The sequence below is a fragment of the Canis lupus genome, chromosome 25 (genome assembly GCF_048164855.1).
Source record: "Canis lupus baileyi chromosome 25, mCanLup2.hap1, whole genome shotgun sequence".
Lineage (NCBI taxonomy): Eukaryota > Metazoa > Chordata > Mammalia > Carnivora > Canidae > Canis > Canis lupus.
In genome coordinates this window covers 34,395,301-34,421,900 of record NC_132862.1, presented here as the reverse complement: position 1 = coordinate 34,421,900, position 26,600 = coordinate 34,395,301, and the positions used below count along the sequence as shown (strand labels likewise).

General features: G+C 36.0%; 1 protein-coding gene across 2 annotated transcripts in view; it reads right to left on the bottom strand.

Annotated features, from left to right (window-relative positions):
• LRP6 (LDL receptor related protein 6) overlaps positions 1 to 26,600 on the bottom strand; it is a 162,394-nt gene that overhangs the window by 61,991 nt on the left and 73,803 nt on the right. For both annotated transcript variants that reach the window (XM_072798999.1, XM_072799000.1), the window contains 4 exons: positions 9,287 to 9,483; positions 7,435 to 7,566; positions 4,340 to 4,736; positions 3,015 to 3,186 (listed from right to left, as the gene is read on the bottom strand). In XM_072798999.1, coding sequence (XP_072655100.1) covers positions 3,015 to 3,186; positions 4,340 to 4,736; positions 7,435 to 7,566; positions 9,287 to 9,483 — 898 coding nt within the window. The remainder of the gene's footprint in view (positions 1 to 3,014; positions 3,187 to 4,339; positions 4,737 to 7,434; positions 7,567 to 9,286; positions 9,484 to 26,600) is intronic.

Genomic DNA, 26,600 nt, shown 5'->3' with positions numbered 1-26,600 from the left:
GGGCGCCTGGGTGACTCAGTTAAGTGTCTGCCTTTGGCTCAGGTCATGATCCAGGAGTCTCCACAGATGGAGTCCCACATCAGGCTCCCTGCTAAGTGGGGAATCAGCTTCTCCCTCTGCCTGCCCCTTTCCCCACTCGTGCTCTCTCTCCCTCTCAAATAAATAAATAAAATCTTTGGGAGGAAAAAAAGAAACTAGTAAAGATCAGTAGTTAGGATCACAGGCTACGTAACAAAAGGCTAGCCAATAATCTCTTTAGAAAAAGAAGCATTTAAAAAAGTATTTATTTTTCCAAAAGTTTTCAAGTTCACTATATTCAACTTACTATCCAGTAAAGTGAGACATAAACTTGTTGTGGTAGTTGCTCCTATAATCACCACTAGTCTCAAAAAGAGAAACTAACAGTTTTCCTCCCCCAGTTATGCAGGATTAATTTAGATGAAGAGCTGTGCTCTTTCCTTAATATTCTGTATTCTAGAAACATAAATTAGGAAGAGAATAAATAACAATACCTGCTCTATTTCCCAGATGTGTCTAAGAAAAGAAAATTACAAAAGTATTGATACTCAATTAGAGAAACTTCATCAGAATCTCCAGGGGAAAAAACAAAGGGAGGTCTTTGTATGTAAAATCTGGTGGAGGAAGATGTACCACTAATCCCAAATAATCTATCAAAACAAGGACAGAGAGCAAACCTGGAAGAGGAGAAATAGGCGATAGGTGTGAAGGCAGATTTTTAAGGATGCTGGTACCACTCAAGGAAGAAGAAAGGAGAGAAGTGAGGGAGGAAATGACACCACTGCATACATGTATACAGCTCAGTAAGACAGAACAGGCCAGAATGAACACCAATTTTAAGATCTACTGCACTTATTGCAAACCAAGAAAATAAATCCTGTCTAATCAATATTATATGTTGTTATATGTGGTTCATTCTTATTCTCAAACATGGTCAACACAGAACCTCCAAAAATTCTCACTCCTCTACCTATATCCCTCCAGACTAGTTGTGATTTTTGAATAAAATTTCTGTATCTAGAGATCCCTGGGTGGCGCAGCGGTTTAGCGCCTGCCTTTGGCCCAGGGCCCGATCCTGGAGACCCGGGATTGAATCCCACATCGGGCTCCCGGTGCATGGAGCCTGCTTCTCCCTCTGCCTATGTCTCTGCCTTTCTCTTTCTCTGTGTGACTATCATAAATGGATGAAAATTAAAAAAAAAAAAAAATCTTAAAAAAAAATTTCTATATCTAAAGTAATGAAAGTGACCTGAAGTGTGGGAAATAAGACATGAAAAATTCCCAGTAAGAGGGATCCCTAGGTGGCGCAGCGGTTTGGCGCCTGCCTTTGGCTCAGGGTGCGATCCTGGAGACCCGGGATTGAATCCCACGTCGGGCTCCTGGTGCATGGAGCCTGCTTCTCCCTCTGCCTGTGTCTCTGCCTTTCTCTCTCTCTCTGTGACTATCATAAATAAATTAAAAAATAAATAAATAAAAATTAAAAAAAAAAAAAGAAAAAGAAAAATTCCCAGTAAGAAACAAATGTTTTATTTACAATCGAATCAATCATAGCACAAGCTTAAAGGTTACCAAATATAGAATTTTAAAAATCCCTATGAAATAATAAATCAAGTGTTCTTCCCTTATGTACAAAAATTCTTGTACGACATATGAGCTTTAAATTGTTTTTCTAAGAGTAGTAATACCTATACCTCATGTAGGGTCCATAACTGGTCAACAATACATATTTGTGAACTGCTTGGAAATGGATGTGCAATCTGTACTTAGGCTGATCCAAGTAGGACGCTAATAGCCTGTCTTAAAAAAAAAAAAAAAAGAACCCATAACTTTGGTCTCATTAGCACTGTACTCTAAACTGTTAAAGATTCAAACACTAACTTGGATTTAACGGGGGTGGGGGTAGAGGAGAACAACAGTGAAACCCTAACAGGGAGAAAATTTATATAGTTAAGTCTATGCAAAATTTTCTATTGATGCAAACCAGCTGGAAGAATAAGAGATGCAGTCTTCAGTATTTGAGCCTGTGGAATACTAATGCGTTTTTCTATTCCAAGTTTCCATTCTGAAAAGAAGGCCCTTTAATTCATTATTCCCTGAGTCCCTGGCACTCTTAAGAACTACCTTTCTAAAATAATGGCTCCGGGCTCAAATTACCTATCTGTTAGAAGATATGTGTTGTGGCTCCAAAGGGCCATTCCAAGCCTATTCCTTATATAAGAAGTCATGCACTTAAAAAAAAAAAAAAAAGTCATGCACTCTCCCAAGAAATACTGTGAAAGAAACTGTTTTAAGAATGTGATCCTAAGACCTATAGCACAGCCTAATTCAAAGCTGTGAAATTTAGAGTTCACATTCAACATCAAAGTATATGCCATCTACAAAACATTGCCATAAACCACTAGTTTATTGTGATTCACCACTGGTTATTTCCACCATAATTCTATCCTGATTGCTACAACTTAATTCTACCATACGGTAAATATTTTCCCTCAAGCTTTGATTAATTAATCATTCTCCTACACAGCTCATAAATCAATTTAAAAATTGTTTGCATGCAACCACCTTACAACTTAATATATGCTACCACCTGTCCCCAACACTAGTAATAAAAAAAGTTATATATACACATATGGGCTTTGTTCTCCTGACAGAACTACCAGCTCTTCCAGTATAGGTCTTAAATAATACTTGATTTGTGCAGACACTGTCCCTAGAAAATTCAGACAGTAGCTTTATCTATAATGAGGAAAATCACTCAGATAAGCTTTTAGGACTAGAAATAAAGGAATATCCATTTCTCATGCCAGTACAGCTCAAAAATCTTAAGGTTCAATGGAAGAAAGTACATAATCCCTAGAATCCTGAAAGTTGAGTAAAATTCCTGTAAAAGATACCTCTGGCACCCCAGACAAGAGGTTAGAATATCTGCATCAAATTATTATCAACTCAAAAACCATTATGAAACTGATTTAAAAATGAAAAAGCAAGAAACCAACCTCAATTTTGTCTGTTTTGGCATCTCCCCAGTATATTTTGCCTTCATCATAATCCAAGGCTAAACCATTTGGCCAACCAAGAGAAGTATTAACCAACACTACTCGGTCAGAACCATCCAGAGCTGCTCGCTCAATTTTCGGGATTTCTCCCCAGTCAGTCCAATACATGTACCTACAGAGGTATACAGAAAATGAGCTAAAAACAGATAATAAACTGTAACTTTCAGATATCCTAAAGGTGAGGTCCACCCTCATATCACACTGGTCTCAGTTAACACCATAGAAAGAAAAAAATAAGAAATATACTCAAAATTTATGTTTAAGACATAATAGCAGTTTGTACATGCTGGTAGGATATTTTCAGATCAAACAGTGTTTTCTAGAGCGGATAATAAAAAATTTCTTCCAATGAGATCTTTTTTTTTTTTTTTTTCCAAAATACTTTGTGCTCCTTCCCATTAACAGTCATCTCTTTTTCTTTTTTTCTAAATTTTTAATTTAAGTAATCTCTACACCAAACATGGAGCTTGAACTCATGACTCCAAGATCAAAAGTCGCATGCTCTTCTCAGGCAGCCAGACACTCCAGTCATCTTTTTTTTCTTGTTGGCTTGTCATCTCTGACACAAAAAGGCTATCCTAATAGTAATTTTCAGATGACAAACTGAATTCCCAAAAAAACTTACTCTTTCTGTAGTGCTAAGTAATTGTTGTGGCTCCTAGGAGTTTAAGTGGTTCCAAGACACTGTTTTACACTGAAGTGAAATAATTTGTCACTTCATTCACTCTAAGAATGAATCTCATAGTAACAAATAACATTGATGAGTATATAGAAAGCTGTATTTCCCTGGACTGTGGTCAAAGTGTCATGACCTCCTCCCCTTTCAAAAAAAAAATTGTGTTAGTCATGTATTTTGGGATATACAAAGTAAGATATATCCTTTAGCATACCATTCTAGAAGTACTGAAAATGGGATAAAATTAAATCTCCTAGGGGAAGAAAAAGAGTTCTGAAAATAATTTCTTTCCACATTTTTCACGGTCATGATGCAACCTCAGCAAAATCTGTAGCCAACACAACACCCAAAGTCAGCAAGCACTGACTTAATTTAGAAAAAAAAAGTATTCAAAATATTCAAGGAAAAAAACTAACAATTCTTTAACTTGAGATTTTATTCCAATCACTATTTTCTAAAAATGAACAGCCACTGAAGAGCTGTTTACTGAAAACCAACACATACTCCATATTGTTTTTGTCAATGTTTTTAGGAATCTGGAGAAAATAGAAACACCAGGCAAAATTTTTCTATCAGCAGAGCTTCTTACCCAACCATGGGATCTAACACAATAGCCCGGGGTTCCTCTAAGTCCTCTGAAATCAAGATCTTCCTCATGGTACCATTGAGCCTTGTCACTTCTATCCGATCAGTGCCAGTATCTGTCCAATAAAGATTTCGGGCAACCCAGTCAACAGCAATGCCATCAGGATGTGCAATTTGAGCGGTGACCACAAACTGACTGCCAGATCCATCTATGAATGAGCGGCGTATGGCCCTCACTTCATCATCAGTCCAGTAGATATAGCCTTCCACAGGATCATAATCTATGGCAATGGCATGACGGATGTCTTCTAACTGTAAAACAATGTCCGTAAAATCTGGCGTATCCAAAGAAATACGTCTCAAGTCTGTCCTTCGTGCTAAAAGCAGTAATTCAGTGGCACCTAGAACAGTGAAGTGAGATAAATGAAGAAAAAATTGAAACCCATAGGCAAAATTTAGTCACTCTAAATCAAGAGTAAAGAACTTCAGGAATTGAAAAGTGAAGTAGTATAAAAGGACATTCAGGGTCTATTTAGGGTGGAAATGGAAAGTAACAGTTAACTAGTAATAGCGTGACTATGAGGTCAAGCTCTATATTGGCTCAGCTCTCCAAATCAAGTTTTGATTCCTCCTCTGGTTCACTTGCTTATATCCCCTGGAATTAGTTACAGCTACTTAAAGATATAATGAAGAGTGACTATGTAATGACTAAGAAGTTAAGTAGCTGAATATTAAAGGAGGAAGGAGACATAGTATAGATCCTTTGAGAAGGAGGTTTATTTACAAACGTAAAAGACAAAGATCTTTTGTGTTTGTTGAGAATGTTCTAAAACTGGATTGTGATGGTTTCACAGTTGTAAATTAGTTAAAAACCACCGAACTGTGTATTTGAAATAACTGAAATTTATAGCATGTAAGTTATATTTCAGTTAAGCTGTCTTAACAAAGAGAATAAGGCAATACCTGACATAATAAAGTACAGAGGGGGCTATAGTGAAGGAAAAAGCAGCAGCAAAGAGAGGGCATCAGATAAATGTAACATACTAGTTAAGATGAAGAGCTGTGGATCTGACACAGCTGGATTTAAGTTCCTATACAAACTTAGCCAAAACTTCATCTTGCTAAAACTAGTTTCTTCATCTATATCTCATAGGTTGCTCTGAGGGTTAAATAAGATCCATGTAAAAATCAGGAAAGTACTGAACACAAATATTTGATAAATATTAACTAATGTGTTATTATCATTAGAAAAGAAACACTTGGGCAGCCCCGGTGGCTCTGCGGTTTAGCGCCTAGCGCCACTTTTGTCCCAGGGCCTGATCCTGGAGACCTGGGATTGAGTCCCATGTCAGGCTCCTTGCATGGGACCTGCTTCTCCCTCTGCCTGTGTCTCTCCCTCTCTCTCTCTCTTTCTGTGTCTTTCATTAATAAATAAATCTTTTTTTTTTTAAAGAAACACTTTCAATTTTTTGTTTCACTGAGTTTTAAATCACTTATTTATGAAATGTTTTTAACCCAAATTAGTATTACATAAAACACAGCTGAGAATAAGGATATTAATTTCAACCTTTTTTTGTTTTGATTTTTTTAATGTTCAAGTAAAGCACTGATAAAAGCATCTAACTATAAAAGATAATAAGCAAGCTGACAACTCAAAGAGTGAAAAAGGATTCCCAAAGAAATGAATCTAAAAGAAAATACGCTTCATATCAATCTGGAATTATAGCTGAATAAAACTGAGAAGAGGAGTAAAGCCCTTCTTTACAGTTTTTTGATTCAAGGACTAATTATAAATGACTTGATCTTAGAGAAAATACAGCCCTAAATGCCATAGCAGGTATCAAGTAGGAATAACTTTGTACTATTCACTGCCTCTACTAACTACCAAAAAGAGCCAGCCCCAAAACTCTGCAAAGAAATCATAGAAAGTGAAGCTGTTAATTTGAGCAAGGTGATCAAAACAGAATAGTTAACTTGAAGCTACTACATGCCAAATGTACATCTAAAATTCCAAATACTAGACATGTACATTTGCACTGCTGTGAGGGTATAGACAGACCACTATTGCTAAAATAAATCCTCTATTTTAAAGTCAGGCTACATTTTTAAACAAAAAAGAAACATTACAAAAACCTTTTGTTTTAAATTGAAACCAAATTATTGTTTGCCATGGAAACCGTCTGACAAGAGTCAGCCAGCTTCACCTTTGACTATGAGGATAATTTATCAATGCCAAGTCATGACAAATATCCTGTACACCAACTCAATTCCATCTCTCTGACTCCCTGACCCCCTTGCCAGGAACTCCCTAACACACTCTGAAATAAAGGCTTCTGCTTTTCAGAGTTAGATAAAGAAGCCGTTGCTAAATGTAACAATTTTCTTACCAGGTCTTGCTGGTGGCTAGAAAATCAAATAGTAATCCATAGAAGTAAGAATGAAGAATAACATTCTCATTAAGAAGAAAAAGAATTGATGGTTTCCCAAACCAGAAGTCCCCTGAAATGTCCTAAATCAACATATTTCTTCAATATGCCCTCTTTCTATCGGGAATTAAGAGAATAAGGAGAAGAGGCAGTGTTTAAGTATAGAAAAAAGTTGCTTTAATACAGCAGAATATGGGTTTTTTTTTTCTTCTTCTGAAAGCACTTCTCTGTTGTTAAAAGGTGATTTAAAATATCATCAATAATTATTTAGAAATATACCTACCCCATGATAAATCGCTGTAGTTTAAAGTTTAGTAAACACTGCTTCCTTGCACAGAGGAAATGCTATCCATTGTTAAAAGATTGAATTTTTCACAAGAATCAACTGTGATACCTATAACTGACATTTCATCAAAAAAGAAATAGCATCTAAAAAAATACCATGTTAAAAATTCAGTCAAAATGCTAAAATGACTTAATAAGCAGTATTAAAGATATGCCCTAAAACACAAAACACCCTTGTTATATAACTGATTGTGAAGACAAAAATTAAGTGACTTGTCTCCCAAACACTGTAATTAATATACAGAGCTTACTATAGAGAAATAAAACAAATCATAAAGAATTCCAGTTGTGATGGGAAATTTTTCCTTCTTGGAGACCAACTTCTTACCATCTTTGCAGGTTTTTCCATTCTCCAGGAGTTTGACCCCAGTTGGGCAAGCACACTGATAAAAAGGCTTGACTGGAGACATCAAACATAAGTGGGAACAACCACCATTATCAATTCCACATGGATTTGTAGCTGTCAAATATAAATCACACTGATTAATACCAATGATTATAGATGCCCTCCCTCACTCTAGGTACACAAAGGTTAACAACCATAACATGAGCAACTGTGATAAACTAAATTATTACCAAATGTCATCCAGGTCCTTGACTACCAAACCATCTGCAAGAAAAGGAATTAATCAGCGAGAAGTGACTTAGTATTTTGTACCCAAAGAGGAATATACAAGAAATAAAGCAGGACGCCACTACCCACTACCCTAAAAGAGCTTACAATTTAGTCAGTATGCCCAAATTAACAAATTAGAAAACAATACAAAACAATGAAACTAAGTGCTATCTTGCACATGATAGACATAAATAAGTAGAGAGTCAAATGGAAAATAAATCACTATGGGTTAACGAAAACTTTCATGAAGGACATAGGACATGACAGGACCCTTGAAGGACAGGAAGGAGAGAAGGACATTTCAAATGTGGTAAAATTATATGAATAAAAAGCTTGGAGGCTGTACATTGGGTGAGATAATAAGGCAAATATTCCAACTGGATATTGAGGTTTCTGTTGACTAATAAGAGCTAAAGCCGAGTGAGCACAGAGAATAGGGACAAATTGTGGTGGATGGCACTGAAAGCCAAAGAAGTAATTAGGATGTTGAAAAATCCACTTTGGAAAGATTAACATGGATAGGCATAATAGACCAAAAGAGAAAAAACAGAAGTGGAGATTCATTAGCACATTTGTTGAAACTATGGAAAGGGATGGATTTAAATAATATTCATTTAAAAATCAACCTAAGATGGAGACCAACAAAATATGAAAGATACAGCAATGACAACTGCAAATTCTGAAACTAGTAAAACACAAAGGATCAACAGTGCCATTAAAAAAACAAAACAACAACAAAAACCCAGGGAAATTCTCTCCTAAGGGCTAACCACGAAAATAAAAAATTCATATAACATTTTTATGAAGGGGCTACACATACATTTAAAAACACTTTTATGGACTCATGATCATCAGATTCCAATATAATACATTATTTGACTATCCCCTCCCCCACCCAAATGAATAGAGCTAATACAAAGCAATGCACAATCCAAACACCCTTTATTTTTGGCTATGGAATACAATCTGAAATATACTCAGACACATGCCAGACATTTATTTATATACAAGTGCCAAACATTTAACATTCTCATATTCCTTTTAAACCTAATTCTACTTCTCTCTTAGAAGAAATTGTTCCCAGCAGCCAAAGCCCAAGTCACTACAAAGGTTGAACAAAAATAGAAGCAAAACTAAGAAAACGGAGTGGGGAGGAGGTTATGCAGATTTATGCAGGTATTAGGCAACCTAAGATAATTCAATTCACCAGTTAGATTCACAGAAGTTTCTATTTAAGAAAAGTACTTCTTTTTAAAAACACACTGAGAAGTAACATAAATAAGAAATGCATTCGTGTATAAACTTAGCTATCTCGATTTCTTATTTTATTTCTCTCTTCTCAACCACTATAACCCAAACAAAGGGCTGAGGTGGCTGACAGTGATAGATTAACAAGTTACAGTTTAGGCTGCCTTTAACCTGAATTGTATTTTGATGTTTTCTTTATGTTTTACTCCTTCCCACTACCTTTGGATGTATCTTCTCTCCTCCTGCCCTGACTAAAGCCAGACATCTGAGTGCTAAAGCTATTCCAACTTGCAATTTAAAAATCAAGATCACTTACCATTTGGCTGTCTCTGTTGGCTGAAGGCATGTATATCCATGGGAGAGAAGATGTTAGAATGGATTTCACGCAGACCCTCGCCAGTGTACTTGTTGCAAGCCAAAATGGAGTGTGTGTTCCAGTCAGTCCAGTACAATGTGTCCTCAAATAATGTCAAGGCAAAAGGATGTGGAAGAGAACCTTTAACCACTGCCTGCCTATGAACAAAAACAGAAAAACTCAAACATTTATAAATTTTCTTTTATCAAAACTTGACTTTGCCCATTAAAACACTCTTGTTTTCCACAATAACACACACAAATCCCAAGTAACACATATCTTAAGGCCAAATGTACCTATGAAAAATAAGTCACATAATAAATTCAAATATATTTTCATGGTGTCCAAAACTCCCCACCAAGTACTTGGCAATAGGCCACAGGTTCATTACAAACTAGCAGAGAGAAGGCTCAAGTATTAGCACTGCTGTCAATTCCCATCTCTAGACTCACATCTTCATCCTTCCACAAAATTCATTTTATTAGAAGACAGGTAGGCAAAAAGAAAAATCCCAGGGTTTAAAGTTGGCACTGTAAAGTAGTTCTAAATCTGCAATAGGTCTACCCCTTCTTGATGTGTTAAAAACAAAGAATCCAAGCCTGTTTCTTCCATCATTTCCTATGGTTTTGGTAACTGAAAGTAAAAACATATACTTGAGGCTAAAAAAGGTGTTCTGGTGGAGTTCTTTCTGTAAACTCCAGTCTAGTCTAGTAAATGATCATTTCTGCTTGTTTTCTGCTATCTGGTTACTTAACCTCTACAAGTCAGGTAGAAAAAAAAAAAAAACCACCAAAAAACAAACAAACAAACAAACAAAAAAACCAAACAAAAACAAGTGCTGTCACAGGCATCATGTGTTCATGAAACCAGACAGACCCAAAAATTTCACAAGCAATCCATACTATATGAAGGAAAAGATAGCCTGATTAGTACTCAACCACAGAACTCTGCAGTATCATGGAGTTATTAGTAAATATTCCTAAATAATGAACAAATCATTTTCTGTGACAAAATAATATTCAAGAAAAAAATTCTTTGATATTTACCTAATATCAAATACAATATTTTCAACAACAAAAAAACCCAAATACAATATTTTCATAAATAGACTAGGAGAGATAAGTGGAAAATGTAACCAACTGAAATAAAGAACATTACATATTTCAGGGTATAGAATCAGTTTTTAGGTCCTGGACACTATCTGATGATTTCAAATACTGAAGAGACCACCAGCATATTAAATTAAAATCAAGAGCAGTAAGATAATTTTTATCTAAGCAGAGTTAACACCTGTTATTGTACATGGAATGGCCCTAGCCTAAGGTGTTTTAAATTCAGGCCAGATTTTTAAAAAACTGATCACAAGATTAGCATGACTAGTTTACCAAACAAATTTTCTATTTCAGAAACTTATCCCTACCCTGCCAGCCCAGATCACCACAATTTCTCCTCCCATTTTTATTTTTCTTTTTTCCCTAGCAGACTACTTTTCCTTCTGATTTCCCCAAAAAACTGTCACAATGTCAATGTCTGAGATGATTTCTTCCACGTTTTAAATGAACTGCTTTATTAGGTTTACTGAAATGATTATGTTATTTATAGGAACGATATCATAGTTCAAGCCCAAATTTAAATAGGTCTACATATTTCAAACTAAAGCCTACCAAAACTCAGTATAGTAAGAGAGTTCTGAGAAGCTGCCAAGAAAGACAAGCAACACAACTGAAAACTGAAGAATAGTATTAAGTGACTTAGCAGTTCATTAACTACCCTCAAGCGCAAATTCCATAATCACATCTTCGAAAAACTTTGGGAAGAAAAAAAGCCTTCTAAGTAAGTCCTTTGTATATTATTAAATAAAAAGTTAAAATTCACTCTCTGAAGTAAAAACAGGAAAACAAACAGGAAAAAAAAAATCCCTCCTTAAAAGATACACTCACTTTATATACTGACTGAAAACTTATAAATTGGTAAAAAATCAGAGTTCAATGTCCTTCTGACAATACTTAAATAATTTCTGCCAGCTTTATTTTATCTATAAATGAAAGATAATAATCGACCCTCACTGAGTTGCTTAAAGATTAAAAGATAATATACGCAAAAGCATTTAGCATGGGGACACCTGGGTGGCTCAGGTGGTTAAGCATCTGCTGTTGGCTCAGGTCATAATCCCAGGGTCCTGGGATCAAGCCCTACCATCTGCTGAGTGGGAAGACTGCTTTTGCTTCTCCCTCTCTCTCTCCCTTTGCCTGCTGCTCCACCTGCTTGTGCTCTGTCAAGCAAATAAATAAAATCTTAAAAAAAAAAAAAGCATTTAGCATTATGCTTGGTACTAATAGAAATTTCATAAATAATTCCTCAATTTTAGGATGTATTTTTCCATATTTTAACATTTCTGAGATGGGGTAACATTTTACAACTGAAATGCACATTTCATGTAGTAGTTTGTAAATCAATAAAAGTTCTTAAGAATCAATATGATATTAGAATCAAGTAAATACTAGACCCTGGCTTATTTATATTCCCAGGATCTCACACAACACTGTGTGCACAAATTAAGTGGAATGATGAGACACTCAGTAAATGCTTGATAAAATTAAGTATCTTAAATGATACATATAATTAACAGAGCTGAACAAAAAAACAGAATTAAAAAGGCTATCACTCATTCTTAACATATTCTTTGGTTATTTACTGATTTGTCCAACCGATGGTGACTTGTTTCTGAAAGTAAAGATAACTGTATATAGTCTTCACCTTTCATCTCTCTGGTTGGGATTACTAAGAAGGCCTATCTCTTGGTTTCTCAAGGAGGCGAGTTTCTTCAAGGAGCTGATCATGGGTACCAAAAATAAATATGGCAGACAAAATCAAAACCCAGTTCTTCAGTAGTAATGCCACAACAACAGGAGTTAAAAAATGGGTCTCTACTATGAAGACCAAAAAAAAGAAACGGAGATCGCTGTTGATGTTTTTTTTTTTTTTAAGATTTATTTATTTATTTATTCATGATAGACACAGAGATTGAGAGAGAGGCAGAGACACAGGAGGAGGGAGAAGCGGGCTCCATGCCGGAAGCCCGACGTGGGACTCGATCCCGGGACTCCAGGATCGCGTCCTGGGCCAAAGGCAGGCGCCAAACCGCTGAGCCACCCAGGGATCCCCTGATGTTTTGATTTAGTGCTGACAACCTCTGAATATCATCCCTTCCCTGTGTCTGTCATTTTCAGCAGTGTACTGGATAGGTCTCAACCTCATCAATACCCCCAAATACAAATACAAGAGCCACTTGCTACCTCTTTTCATATTCCATGCTTGGGGAGTGTGCTTCTTTCAAAATCTGCACCAACTGGACTTACCTTTGTAGAACACTTGTGCATTTGCATTCACTTTCTCTGTTTCTGGACTTCTTCCCAGAAAGCTGTCCTCTGCCCCTGTTTCAGAATTCCCCACCTATGTGGGTAATAAATCTTTGTTTGGTCCTACGAAAGCACTACTGTTATGAGTTTTGACATGTGCACCTAACCTTGGGAGGGAGACTCCTTCATCATAAGTGAAGTTGTTATAATACCTGAGATGACAGCAGTAGTAGCAGCACAAGTATGAAAAATCTCCACAATTCCTCCACATGAAAAGAGAGAAAACAACTAGGTAGCAAAACCAAAAACCCATGGACAACATTCACAACAGAGCTAAGGAAAAAAATATTATCACAAAATCCAAAAAGGCATGAAAAACTACCAAGAGCTATGCATGAAGACCTGACTGGCATCAGCACTTTTGCAGGAGGAATCAGAAAGAAAAAAACAGGGCAATGAGAAGAACTAGAACAGGAGAACACACAAGATAAGATTACAATGGAAAGCAGGGCAAACACATCAAGAACATCAGCTGACTAGGAGGGGTTTGGGCCACTCCAGAAATGAGTGAACACAATGAATTCATGGTTGGCACTGAAGGGACTAGTGCACTTTGAACCACTGTGAACTCTCAAAGCTGACATTCCAGGGTTCCCTTCCAGACAAAGCTGCCATACTGAGGATAAATTACTGAGAGTAGAAGGAAAAATGAGAATGATAGGTGTAAGAGAGATAAGGTACAGAAAAAAAAAAACGGGAGAAGGAAACAGGAAATGTCAGAAAGCAAGGTGCCATTTTTTAGAACACACACACCATGAGAGTTCTATCAAGTTTCAAGTTACAAAAGTTATGATGAACACTGACTGCCTTCTTCCACAAGCTCAAGAAAAACAATTATACATGAAAATAAGACAATAAAAGTATTAAGGGCAAATCTCATTTAAAAACCTGGTATTCAAAACAAAACCAAAAATAAAAAGAAGAATAACATCCTGACAAAATATGCCAGAAATGTATGGCTCTGGAATAAATAAAATTTATAACCTATTGCAAAATAATACTTTAACATAATACTAGCCATAAAAGAATAACACAAATTAACATTAAAAACCTCAAAACTGGGATCCCTGGGTGGCGCAGCAGTTTGGCGCCTGCCTTTGGCCCAGGGCGCGATACTGGAGACCCGGGATCAAATCTCACATCAGGTTCCCAGTGCATGGAGCCTGCTTCTCCCTCTGCCTGTGTCTCTGCCTCTCTCTCTCTCTCTCTATCATAAATAAATAAATAAATAAATAAATAAATAAATAAATAAACAAACAAACAAACCCTCAAAACTGAGGTGACAGAGCTGAAGAATTAGAAGAATAAATCACTTCAGAAATGAAGTTTTAAGTAGAAATAACATAAGAATCAATAAACACAACAAATAAGGACACAAACTGAAAAGGAGGAATTTTTTTCTTTTTTTGTGATTTTTTTCAGCTTTATTGAGAAATGACTGACCTACATCACTGTATTAAGTTGAAGGCATACAGCATGATGGTCTGATTTGCATATATTTTAAAATGATTACCACAATAGGTTCAGCTACTATTCAATATCATCTCATGTAGAAACTTAAAAAAAAAACCATTTTTTTCCTTTGGGATGAGAATTCATGGGACTTATTCTCAAGAATTTCCCTGTATATCATACAGCAGTGTTAACTATAGTCATTATGCTGTACACATTGCATCCCTAAGGAGGAATTTTTAAAAATCAAAAAGAAATAGAACACAACATTTTTTAAAAATAAAAGGTATGAAAGACTAAGGACAGGACAGGGGAGAAAACAGAATTATATTGGAGTAAGGAAATGACGAAATGTTAACTTAAATCCTCAAGAAGAATTAAGAAGTACCAGAAACAGTGAATTATGTAGGTTAATATAAAAGACTCCAGGGCAGCCCGGGTGGCTCAGGGGTTTAGCGCCGCCTTTGGCCCAGGGCCTGATCCTGGAGTCCCAGGATCAAGTCCCACGTCGGGCTCCCTGTATGGAGCCTGCTTCTCCCTCTGCCTGTGTCTCTGCCTCTCTCCCTCTGTCTCTCATGAATAAATAAATAAAATCTTAAAAAAAAAAAAAAAAAAGACTCCATATACAATGCTTTCTTCTTTTTTCTCTTTAACCCTTTTAAAACATGTAAGATCATATTAAGCAATGATTGTAACATGATATTGGTTATAACAAATATAAACGACAATAACAGCAAAAAGGAAGAGAGAGGGAATGGAGATACACTAAAGTAAAATTTTATACTTTACAAAAGGAATTACCTCAGTACTATCATAAAGTAGATTTTGACAAAATGCATATTACAACCCTAGAATAATCACTAAAATTGTTTTATTCTCAAAAATATAGTTAAAAAATTGGAGGGCCTGGATGTTTCAAACGGTTAAGCTTCAGACTCTTGATTTTGGCTCAGGTCATGATCTCAGGGTTGTGATACCGAGCCCTGCGACAGGCTCTGTGCTGGGTGTAGGGCCTACTGAAGATTCTCTCTTCCTCTCCCTCTGCCCCTCCTTACCCTCTCTCCCTCTCTAAAATATATACATATATTCAATATCTAATATGTGTATAGATGTACTATGTGTGTATATATATATCAATCAAAAAAGAAATTAAAATGACATACTAGAAAATACCTAAATACAAAAGGCAGAAAAGAACCGAAAAAAAAAGATCCAAAAACAAACATCTTTTAAAAAAACCATCAAAATGTCGGATGTAAACCCAACCATATCATTAGTAACACTAAAGGTGAAGAAACACTTCAATCAAAGCAAAAGGTTGAACACCTTAAATATACACAGTTTTTCCTTTTCAAAAAAATACCTCTATGTATAGAGAAAGATCGTTAGACTGGGTAAAACAAAACAAGATTCAACTATATGCTGTCTACAAGAGACACATTTTGGGATCTCTGGGTGGCGCAGCGGTTTGGCGCCTGCCTTTGGCCCAGGGCGCGATCCTGGAGACCCGGGATCGAATCCCACATCGGGCTCCCGGTGCATGGAGCCTGCTTCTCCCTCTGCCTGTGTCTCTGCCTCTCTCTCTCTCTCTCTCTGTGACTATCATAAATAAATAAAAATTAAAAAAAAAAAAAGAGACACATTTTATATTCACAGATAACTGGCTGAAAGTAAAAGGTCATAGCAAACACTAACCATTAAGAGAGATGGAGTGACTCAACCAGATAACATATACTTTAAGACAAAGATATACAGGTGGTAAAGAAGTACATTTTATAACAACAAAAATTCAAATCGTGAGGAAGATAAACTATAAACATACACACACATAAAAAGAAAGCCTCAATCTAGTGAAGAAAAACCTGACAAATAAGAAAGCAAAAGACAGTTCAACACGAACAGTCCAAGATCTGAACATTCTACTCTCACAGAAGTACAGAACAATTAGACAAAATGAGGTTGCCTAGCTGGCTTAGTTGATGCAGCATTCAATTCTTGATCCCGGGGTTTTAAGTTTGAGCCTCATGTTGGAGATAGAGATTACTTAAAAATAAAATCTTAAAAAAAAAAAAAAGGACCCACCAGACAGAAAATAAGGATATGGAAATCTGAGCATTATCCACTAATTTAAACTAAACTCTAAAGAAAATTCCCATCCAATAACAGGAGAACATAACATTTTTGAAAGTACACATGGAACTTACTCCAGGATAGACTGCATACTACGTCACAGAACAAATCTCAATTCATTTTAAAAGACTGAATAATCATATAAAGCGTATTCTCTGAGAACTACAGAATTCATTAATAAATCAACAGTAACAAAATTTGAGAAATCCACAAATGAGAATTTTCTAAATTCTGAATTTTTCTAAATTCTTCCTTAATGTCTTCTCAATAAGCAATGGGTCCAAGAAGAAATCACAAAAAATTATTTTAAATATATTAAGCTAAAAGGAAATGAAAACACAACATATAAAAAATTTATTTAAAAAATTTATGGGATACCACCAGCGCAGTGCTTAGGGTAAATTTTATAAATTTATCCCTAAAGTGCCTGTATTAGGAAAGAAGATAATCTCAAAACGTATCAAGCTTAATAAACTAGAAAAAAAATAAAAAGCAAACTAAATGCAAAGCTAGCATAAGAAAAAAAATATTAGGGCGATGATCAATGAAATATTAAAACACAAAAACAGTAGAGAAAAAAGTTCAGTAAAACTGAATGTGGATTCTATGAAAAGATCCAGAAAACAGACTATCCTTTAGCTTGGCTGGCCCCCCAAAAAAGAGAAAAGACATAAATTGGAAAATTAATAAAATCATGACTACAAGAGGGACATCACTATTGACCTTATAGAAATTAAAAGGATTATAAGGAGATCTGGTGAATAACTTTATGACAACTTAGACAAAATGGAACTATTCCTAGAAGAAAAAATTAACGAAAGTGATTCAAGAAGAAATAAAAAAAAAAAACCCTAAAGACCTAGAACAATTAAAGAAATTAATAATTTAAAATCTTCCCATAAAGAAATCCCCAGGTCCAGATAACTTCACCAATGATTTCTACTAAATAGTTACAGAAGAATTAATATTTATCCCACACTCTTCCAGAAAATAGAGAAAGAGGAACTTCCCACCTCATTCCATAAGATTAGTACTACACTGATACCAAGGGCAGACAAAGAATAAGAAAAATAAAACTACAGACCAGTAACTCTTATGACTAAAGATATAAAAATCCTCAACAGAATGTCAGCAAACTGAAACTAGTAACATCTAAAGAGGATTCTAAACTATGACCAGGGGAACCCTGGGTGGCGCAGCGGTTTAGTGCCTGCCTTTGGCCCAGGGCGCGATCCTGGAGACCCGGGATTGAATCCCACGTCGGGCTCCCGGTGCATGGAGCCTGCTTCTCCCTCTGCCTGTGTCTCTGCCTCTCTCTCTCTCTCTCTCTGTGACTATCATAAATAAATAAAAATTAAAAAAAAATAAAAAATAAAAATAAACTATGACCAAATGGGATTTACCTGAAGAATACAAGAGTGGTTTAACAACTAAAAATCATTAAAGAGATTCATCACGTTCACAAAATAAAAAACAAAATCACATGATCACCTCAATAGATGCAGAAAAAGCACTGGACAAAATATAATATCCAGTCATGGTATAAACTGTGAAGAAACTAGGAACAGAAGAAAACTTCTTAAACCTGATTAAGGTGTCTACAAAAAAAAAAAAAAAACATACTGCTAAGATCATGCTCAATGGCATAATAATTATTATAATAATTATTATTTATAATTATAATTATTATTAAGGATTTTCCCCCAAAATCAGGAACAAGCAAGGATATCTTCTAATCAACACTGTAAGAGAGATCTAGTCAGCACGATCAAACAGGAATAGAAGGCTTCCAGACTGGAAAGGAAGAACTGTCATATTCACAGGTGCCATAATTCTAAAATACAGAAAATACTAAAGAATTAAAAAAATACATACATATATACATTATATGGAAAAATTGCATTTCTACACACCAGCAATGAAAAAATACAGAAATTGATATGATCAACTAATATTTGACAAAAAAGTCAAGAATATTCAGTGGAGAAAAGATGGCCTCTTCAATAAATGGTGCACGGAAAATCAGATATTCACATGTAAAGAATGAAACTAGATCCCTATCTTACACCAATTAACTGAAAATGGATTAAAACCTTAAATCTAAGATATGATAAACATAAAACCCCTAGAAGAAGTGGTCAACAAAATGAAAAGGTACCCTGCAAGGTGGGAGAAAGTATTTGCAAACCATGCATTTGATAAGGGGTTAAAATCCAAATACACAAAAAGCTTATATAACAATATCAAAAACAAATAACCCAATTAAAAACTAGGCAAAAGACCTGAAAAGACTTTTCCAAAGAAGATATTCAGATGGTCAACAGGTATATGAAAAAATATTCAATATCACTAGTCCTCAGAGAATCAGAAGCCAAAACCACAATGAGGTATCACTTCAAACCTGTTAGAATGGCTATCATCAAAAAGAGAGAACACATTGGGAATATAGTCAATGGTATTGTAATAGAATTGTATGGTGACAGATATTAGCTATACTTGGGGTAAGTGTAACGTAAGGTATAAACTTGTCAAGTGACATAACATTATAGTTATCAAGTATAAACTATACTTCAATTTAAAAAACAGGAAAGAAGGGATCCCTAGGTGGCGCAGCGGTTTGGCGCCTGCCTTCGGCCTAGGGCGCGATCCTGGAGACCCGGGATCGAATCCCACATCGGGCTCCCGGTACATGGAGCCTGCTTCTCCCTCTGCCTGTGTCTCTGCCTCTCTCTCTCTCTCTCTGTGACTATCATAAATAAATAAAAATTAAAAAAAAAAAAAAAAAAAACAGGAAAGAAGATTCATCCACACCTAGAAGCAGCCAGGATGATGTCATATTGGCTGCACTGTAGGACTGTCTGACTCCCATCTAGAACTCAAGTGATGTTATTTGCTCTGTGACTGGATTATGGTCGTGGTCAGTGCCTAGAAAGCTGCCTGAATCTAGTAGGGCTTCCTATATATTTGATCAATGTCTCATGTGCTCCCGCTCAGGGATCTCTGCTTTGAATTCACCCAGACAGGAACTCCATAGACAGAATCTCAAATCTCCTACTCAAATGCAAAAACAGCCCTAAGCCATGCAGTGAAGAAAGGCAGAAATTTCCTCACGGGGACAAGAAAAATGATAAATCAGTTCAACCACAAGTCCCTCAGCAGACCTTTCCTAGGGGTAGGCACTCATTTAAAAAAAAAAAAAAAAAAAAAAGACACAAGATAGCAAATACTGACAAGGATGTGGAAAAAGGGAACCTTTGTGCACTGATGATGGGAATATAAATTGGTACAGCTACAACAGTATGGAAGTTCCTCAAAAATTAAAAATAGAACCATATGATCCAGCAATTCCACTCCTGAGTAAATATCTGAAGGAAATGAAATTCACTTTGTCAAAGAATCATCCCATACCCCCATGTTCACTACAGTATTAGTTAAAGTAGCCAAGACACGGAAACAACCTAAGTTCCTGTGGACAAATGAATGTATAAAGAAAATGTGGTGTGTGTATGTGCAATAGAATACTATTCAGCTATAAAAAAAAAAAAAAAGGAAATCTTGTCATTTGCAACAAGGTAGATGGACCTTGAGGGCATTATATTAAGTGAAATAAATTAGAGAAAGACAAATACTCTATGATCTCATTTAGACATGGCATCTTTAAAGAGTAAATACACAAATTGAAATTAAAGCATTCACAACTCCATGAAAAATACTGAATATCTGAGAAGAAATTTGACCTAAGAGTGTAAGATAGCATACAAAAATGTAGCATAAATTTAAGAGTTAAAACAATAAAACTCTTAGACGAATACATAGCTGTAAATCTTCATGACTTTGGATTAGGCAATGACTTCTAAAGACATCAAAAACACTTTTAGCAAAAGAAAAAACTAGTGGATTACACTTTATCAAAACCAACTTTTTTGCTTCGAAACACACTGACAAGAAAATGCAAATAAAAGCTACCGGTTGAAAGGAAATATCTCTAAATCATATATACAATGAAAAACGTGTTTCCAGAATACATAAAGCTCTTACAACTCAGTAAGATAAGTAATCTACAAATGGGCAAACAACTTGAATAGTGTCTTATACATCTAACTGGGCCTCAGGTGAAGGAAGGCTGAACTACACTGTGTTCAAAGACTATAAGTAGGCCAGACAGAAGTAAAGTTCATCCTGTATCTGGGGTAGAGGAAAAGAGAAATATTAAAGGTTTCTAAATCATGTCATCAAAATCTGGTATTTACTTTTTCCCAAAGTAATTATGTATCTCCTGATATATACTCCCCATAAAAATTTGGAAATAGAGGGACACCTGGGTGGCTCAGCAGTTGAGCGCCTGCCTTTGGCCCAGGGCTCAACTCCGGGATCAAGTCCCACATTGGGCTCCCTGCATGAAGCCTGCTTCTCCCTCTCTGCCTAGGTCTCAGCCTCTCTCTCTGTGTCTGAGTAAATAAATAAAATCATTAAAAAAAATTGGAAATAGAAATAAAAAGAACATCTTTCTAGTCCTTTTTTTAAAATGTTTTATTTATTTATTTATGATAGTCACAGAGAGAGAGAGAGAGAGGCAGAGACATAGGTAGAGGGAGAAGCAGGCTCCATGCACCGGGAGCCCGATGTGGGATTCGATCCCGGGTCTCCAGGATCGCGCCCTGGGCCAAAGGCAGGCGCCAAACCGCTGCGCCACCCAGGGATCCCTCTTTCTAGTCCTTTATTATAAGCATGTGTACAATATGTACATGTATATATACAAACATAAGCAATTCCCAAACATCAAGGAATAGAAAAACTGGTTTCTATATTTGTAATAGTTAAGGTGCAATAGGAAACCAAGTAATCAAGAAGGTTTAGAATTTAAAATCAGGTAAAAATCCATTTGTTCTAAATCATAGCCCCCAAAGGACAGAAGGAAAAAAGCTGAGCCAAACCAAGAAATGATGCAGGCACCTGCACTAAGCCAAGAATAAAGAGCCTTTCCTACCCCCTAATTACTGATCATCTTCACTGTGGGAATATTTGCAGGAAAGCCCCAAAGTCCCTGTTTCTCCTTAAAAGTGACTAATTTGCCCTGAGAAAAATGGTTAACTTATTTTGAAAGACCCCAACTTACTCTCTCATCTTTTTTTTCTTCCAAAAGTGAGGTTTTGCAAATTTGTGGCATTTACTGCATCATAATGACCTCTTTTCACTTAATAACGTATTATAAAGATTTTCATCATGTTATTAAAAATTTCTTCCACAGTATTTTTGATGGCTATACAACACTACATTGAATGATTGTGCTATAACTTAAACACCCATATTGTTCAACACTCAACATTATATAATAAATAAGGTGTTTTTAGGCAGAAACATACATTAAAAAAAGAATATGAAATGATCAGCTGATGAAAATGTTCTGACCACAAGCTAGCAGCAATCTGATTCTGTATTTCTCAAGAGAACTAGTCCTGTATTCACCATCTCAGTGTTTGCAACAACTTTATAAAATTAAGTACCAATGATTATGAGAATCCACTATAATTAACACTATGGAAAATACTCGCTCTCATCAGTAAAGAAAAAATATAATTAATACAAGTAAAACATATTTTTAAATTTCAAAATGGATGAAAATTTTTTCTTATACTTAATGTAAAAAAATGATAAAAGATGCAGACATATACTGTGTGTGACAATGGAAATCATTAAAATCATCTCCAAAAAAAAAAAAAAAACCCTTAACATCTCTATGCACCTTGATGTACAAATCCTACTTCTAGTAATTAATTCTCAGGATGTAATCAAAGATGCAGACTCATTCATAAGGCTCCCCTTCATTCCAACAATATTTATAGAAGTAAAAAATTACAACTTAAATGTTTTACAATAGGGCAGGATGATTAAAAACAGATACTGTTCAACATTCATATTATAGTATCTGTATCTTGCATTTATATTTAACACCGTAACTGCTGAATCCTACTCTTTCTTATATTGTCCATTTTTACTGTTTCTTTCTCTCTCCCTCTCCCCCTTTTCATAGACTTTTCCCCCTAGATTGAGTTTATATGCTCCTTTATTTTTTTAATTTTTTTTTATTTTTGATAGTCACACACACAGAGAGAGAGAGGCAGAGACATAGGCAGAGGGAGAAGCAGGCTCCATGCACCGGGAGCCCGACGTGGGATTCAATCCCGGGTCTCCAGGATCGCGCCCTGGGCCAAAGGCAGGCGCTAAACCGCTGCACCACCCAGGGATCCCCTATATGCTCCTTTTATGTCTCTAGGAATCTGGAGAATTATACAACCTGTTTTACTCAATTTTAATTACCCTTATGTTTTTAAATCATATTTGATCCAAGTTAGGTAACTAGCAATGCAAGAATAAGGCAGTATCTACTGATAGCCCCATGTATAAGTAAGATGTTAAGATGGCTTTACTCCTGCATGCTCTTCTTCCTCATCTAAGCATTCCACCATCATTTCTCATTTTTTACTGATAACACCTGATATTGACATAATTATTATACACTTTTTTATCTTCTATTTCAAAATATCTCATGGTCTCATCAAATTTTAAAAGCACATTAACAGCAATTACTAGATTTAACTCCATGTTTAATACAATTTAATTATCTGCCTTCCTCACTCAAGCTCTACATTTTAATTCTGAAGCATATCAAATAACTTTTTCAGAAAGGGCAATGGAAAGAGTTTATTTTGATTCCTTGCATATCTTATGTCTTTCTGTTGCAGTAATGTAACACATGAACAACCCCTGCATCAACCTCCAGATCTCACATCTTTTCTTCTATTTTTCTCATCTTTGTTTCTCTAAGTTGTGGGAGAATTTCTCAAGGTTAAATTCCATTTCACTTTTTTTTTTACTCATCTATCTAGCCCTCACTGCTTAAACTGTTTTAAACAATCATGCTCTTTATTATCACCATTTTTACTGATCTCAAATGTATTCATACTACTTACTCTATTTGCATGTATATTGTGTCCTCTTGAACTCTGATAATTTTTTTTCTCCTCTATCTTACAGGAGATTACAGGAAGATACTTGCTCTGATTCCTTAATATGGGTCATTCATTTGTTTTCCCTGTTTGCTTGTATATCAGAGGGAAGCCTGTACTTTATTGGAAGTTGAGATCAATTCTGTTAGAGTCTATAAATTCCTGGTCGAGGCTTTCAGATTAAGACTTTATTTACAATAAATTTTCAATTTGCAGTCAAATTGGAAATCAAATCACATTGGAAGGATTTAAGGCTAACAAGAATAGCATATTCTTTTTTTTTTTTTTCCATGTTTCTGATAGTACCAAGAATTCTGTTAATACCATGAGTCTGCTTATTCTCTGACACCATTGTGCTCATTCACAGCCAGCTTTAACTATATCTCTGATCATTGTATAACATGCTTAATCATGTCAAGTATGGTTGCCATAATATATGTATCCTTCAGTACCTGGTATGTTTCCCAGAAGTGCTAATAGAATCCAGATGAGGCCGACCTTTCACCCTAGCCCACTCCTCCTCCTCCTCATAACCCTCTCCTCTAGCCATCACCTCTGGAGAGTTGTGGTTATTATTGTTTATTTGGGTAAATCTCTTCAACTTGTTTCTTTGGGAAGCAGATTCTTCACAAGCTCAGTAGGTGATGAATCAAGTCAATCTGCCTAGGTCAGAGGGGTTTCCTGAAACCCAAACCCTGGCAAAAGGTATGGTTAATCTCACAACAGCTCAGTCAGACTGGGACATTCTTCAATCTTGAACCCTGCAGAAATTCTTCAAGGTTTCTGGTATGTTGTTGTTATCTTTGCCTAAGTCTCTGGCACTGATGCAAAATTTGCCTATGTTTATAGTTCATGGCTTTAATAACCATTAACTTGATAATGACTATAAATCTGTATCTCCCTGTGAGACTGCTCTGCTGAGCTACAGGCTCATATATCCAAAGCTCTCCAGACTTCATAACCATAGTTTTCTTTAAGCAACTCAACTGCAAGTAAGTCCAAAGCTGAACTCAACTTTGTCCTCTTCCTACATTAAAGAAAAGAAAAAAGTTAAGAGAAAACAATCTATCCTACTTTTCTAAATCCATCTCAAATGAATGGCACTTTAATCTAACCAGCCATTCAAAGCAGAAAAAAGAGTCATCATAGATATATCTTCAGAAAGTTACAGGTAGTTTATTAGGATTGGAGCATAATGTGCAATCCTAAAGGGAAGAAATGTGAGAACATTTTTCTAAAATGAGATAAAGGAATTAGATCATTTAAGTCACAATGAAGAGTTTGTACTTCACTGGAGAATAATGATGACTTACTGGAAGATTCAAGAGAGTGAACTAAATACAAATTATCCTCAAACCATATTTTTTCCTTTTTTTTTTTTAAAGATTTATTTGACAGAGAGAGCGCACGCATAAGCAGGGTGAGCAGCAGATGGAAACGGAGAAGCAGGCTCTTCAATGAGCAGAGAACCCATAGCAGGGCTTGATATCAGGACCGTGGGACCATGACCCAAGCCAAAGACAGACACTCAACCCACTGAGCCACCCAAGTGCCCTTCAAACCATTTTCTATACAACTATCAAATTGGGATTTCTAAAAGGTAAATCCAGCCAGGTCAGTTTGCTACTTGAAAATCTCCAATGACTCCTACTACTTTTCAGGATAAAATTCAAATGCCTATCTTAGAATACTAGACCCACATGATCTGCTGCCTCCTATTCATCCTCTTAGACTTGCCTCCAACCATTCCCCCACATTTCCTACTGCAGATGAGTAACACTGACAAAACAAAGTGTTCTTTAATAACTTAAAAACCTGAGCCTAGTCATTAGGAATTATTTTCCACAGAGGGTTTTTATTGTTCCCCCAAGATGTTAAAAGCTTATTATTTTTCTTTAGTGTCTGTGAAGGCAGGTTAAAACAGCATATTTACACTCTTGATACCTACTTTAAAATCAGTTAACTCTATGTGTTCCTGTTTTTTTTTTTACTAAATTCAATTTGCCAACATAAAACACCCAGTGTTCATCCCATCATGTGCCCTCCTTAGTGCCCATCACCCAGTTACCCCATGTCTCCACCTTCCTCCCCTTCTGGAGCCCTTTGTTTCCCAGAGTTAGGAGTCTCTCATGATTTGTCTTCCTCTCTAATTTTTCCCCACTCATTTTTCCTCCTTTCCCTCATAGTCCCTTTCATTATTTCTTTTTTTTTTTAAGATTTTATTTATTCATTCATCAGAAAGAAAGAGAGAGAGAGAGAGAGAGAGAGAGAGAGGCAGAGACACAAGCAGAGACACAAGCAGAGGGAGAAGCAGAAGGAGAAACAGGCTCCATGCCGGGAGCCCGACATGGGACTTGATCCCGGGTCTCAAGGATCACATTCTGGGCTGAAGGCGGCGCTAAACCACTGAGCCACCAGGGCTGCCCTTTCACTATTTCTTATATTCCATGTATAAGTGAAACCATATGATAACTGTCTTTCTCCAATTGACTTATTTCACTCAGCATAACACCCTCCAGTTCCATCCACGTCTAAGTAAATGGTATTCGTCCCTTCTGATGGCTGAATAATATTCCATTGTATTTATGTACCACATCATCTTTATCCATTCATCTGTCGAAGGACATCATGGCTCCTTCCACAGTTTGGCTATTGTGGACATTACACCTATGAACATTGGGGTGTAGGTGTCCCACTGTTTCACTACATCTGTATCTTTGGGCTAAATACCCAGTAGTGCAATTGCTGGGCCATACATAAGGTTTGTGCTCCTGATTCTGAACTTTATTTTATTTCATTGGTGTCTATCCTTAGATTTAATACACCTCATTATTTTAATTACTCTAACTTTATGGTAAATCTTGAAATCAAGTTGAAAGATGTCATACATTTTTTACCTTCATAAAATCAATTGAAGTATTTTAATAGGTTCTAGGCATTCCCATACAAATTTTAGATTGAATTTGTCATTTAAAAAAGTGTGCATGCACATGTGCGCACATGCATGCGCACACATTCAAAAACTCCTTTGGAATTTTTGTTGAGACTGTTGAATCTCTAGATCAATTTAGGGAGAAATGCTACCTTAACAATACAGCTGACACTTGACAATGCAGGGTTTAAGGGCACTGATCCCCAAAGCAGTGGAAAACCCACACATAACTTTTGACTCCCCAAAAACTTAACTACCAATAAAAAAGCCTACTATCGATGAGAAACATTACTGATAACATAAAGAGCCAATTTACAAATGCTTTGTATATTATA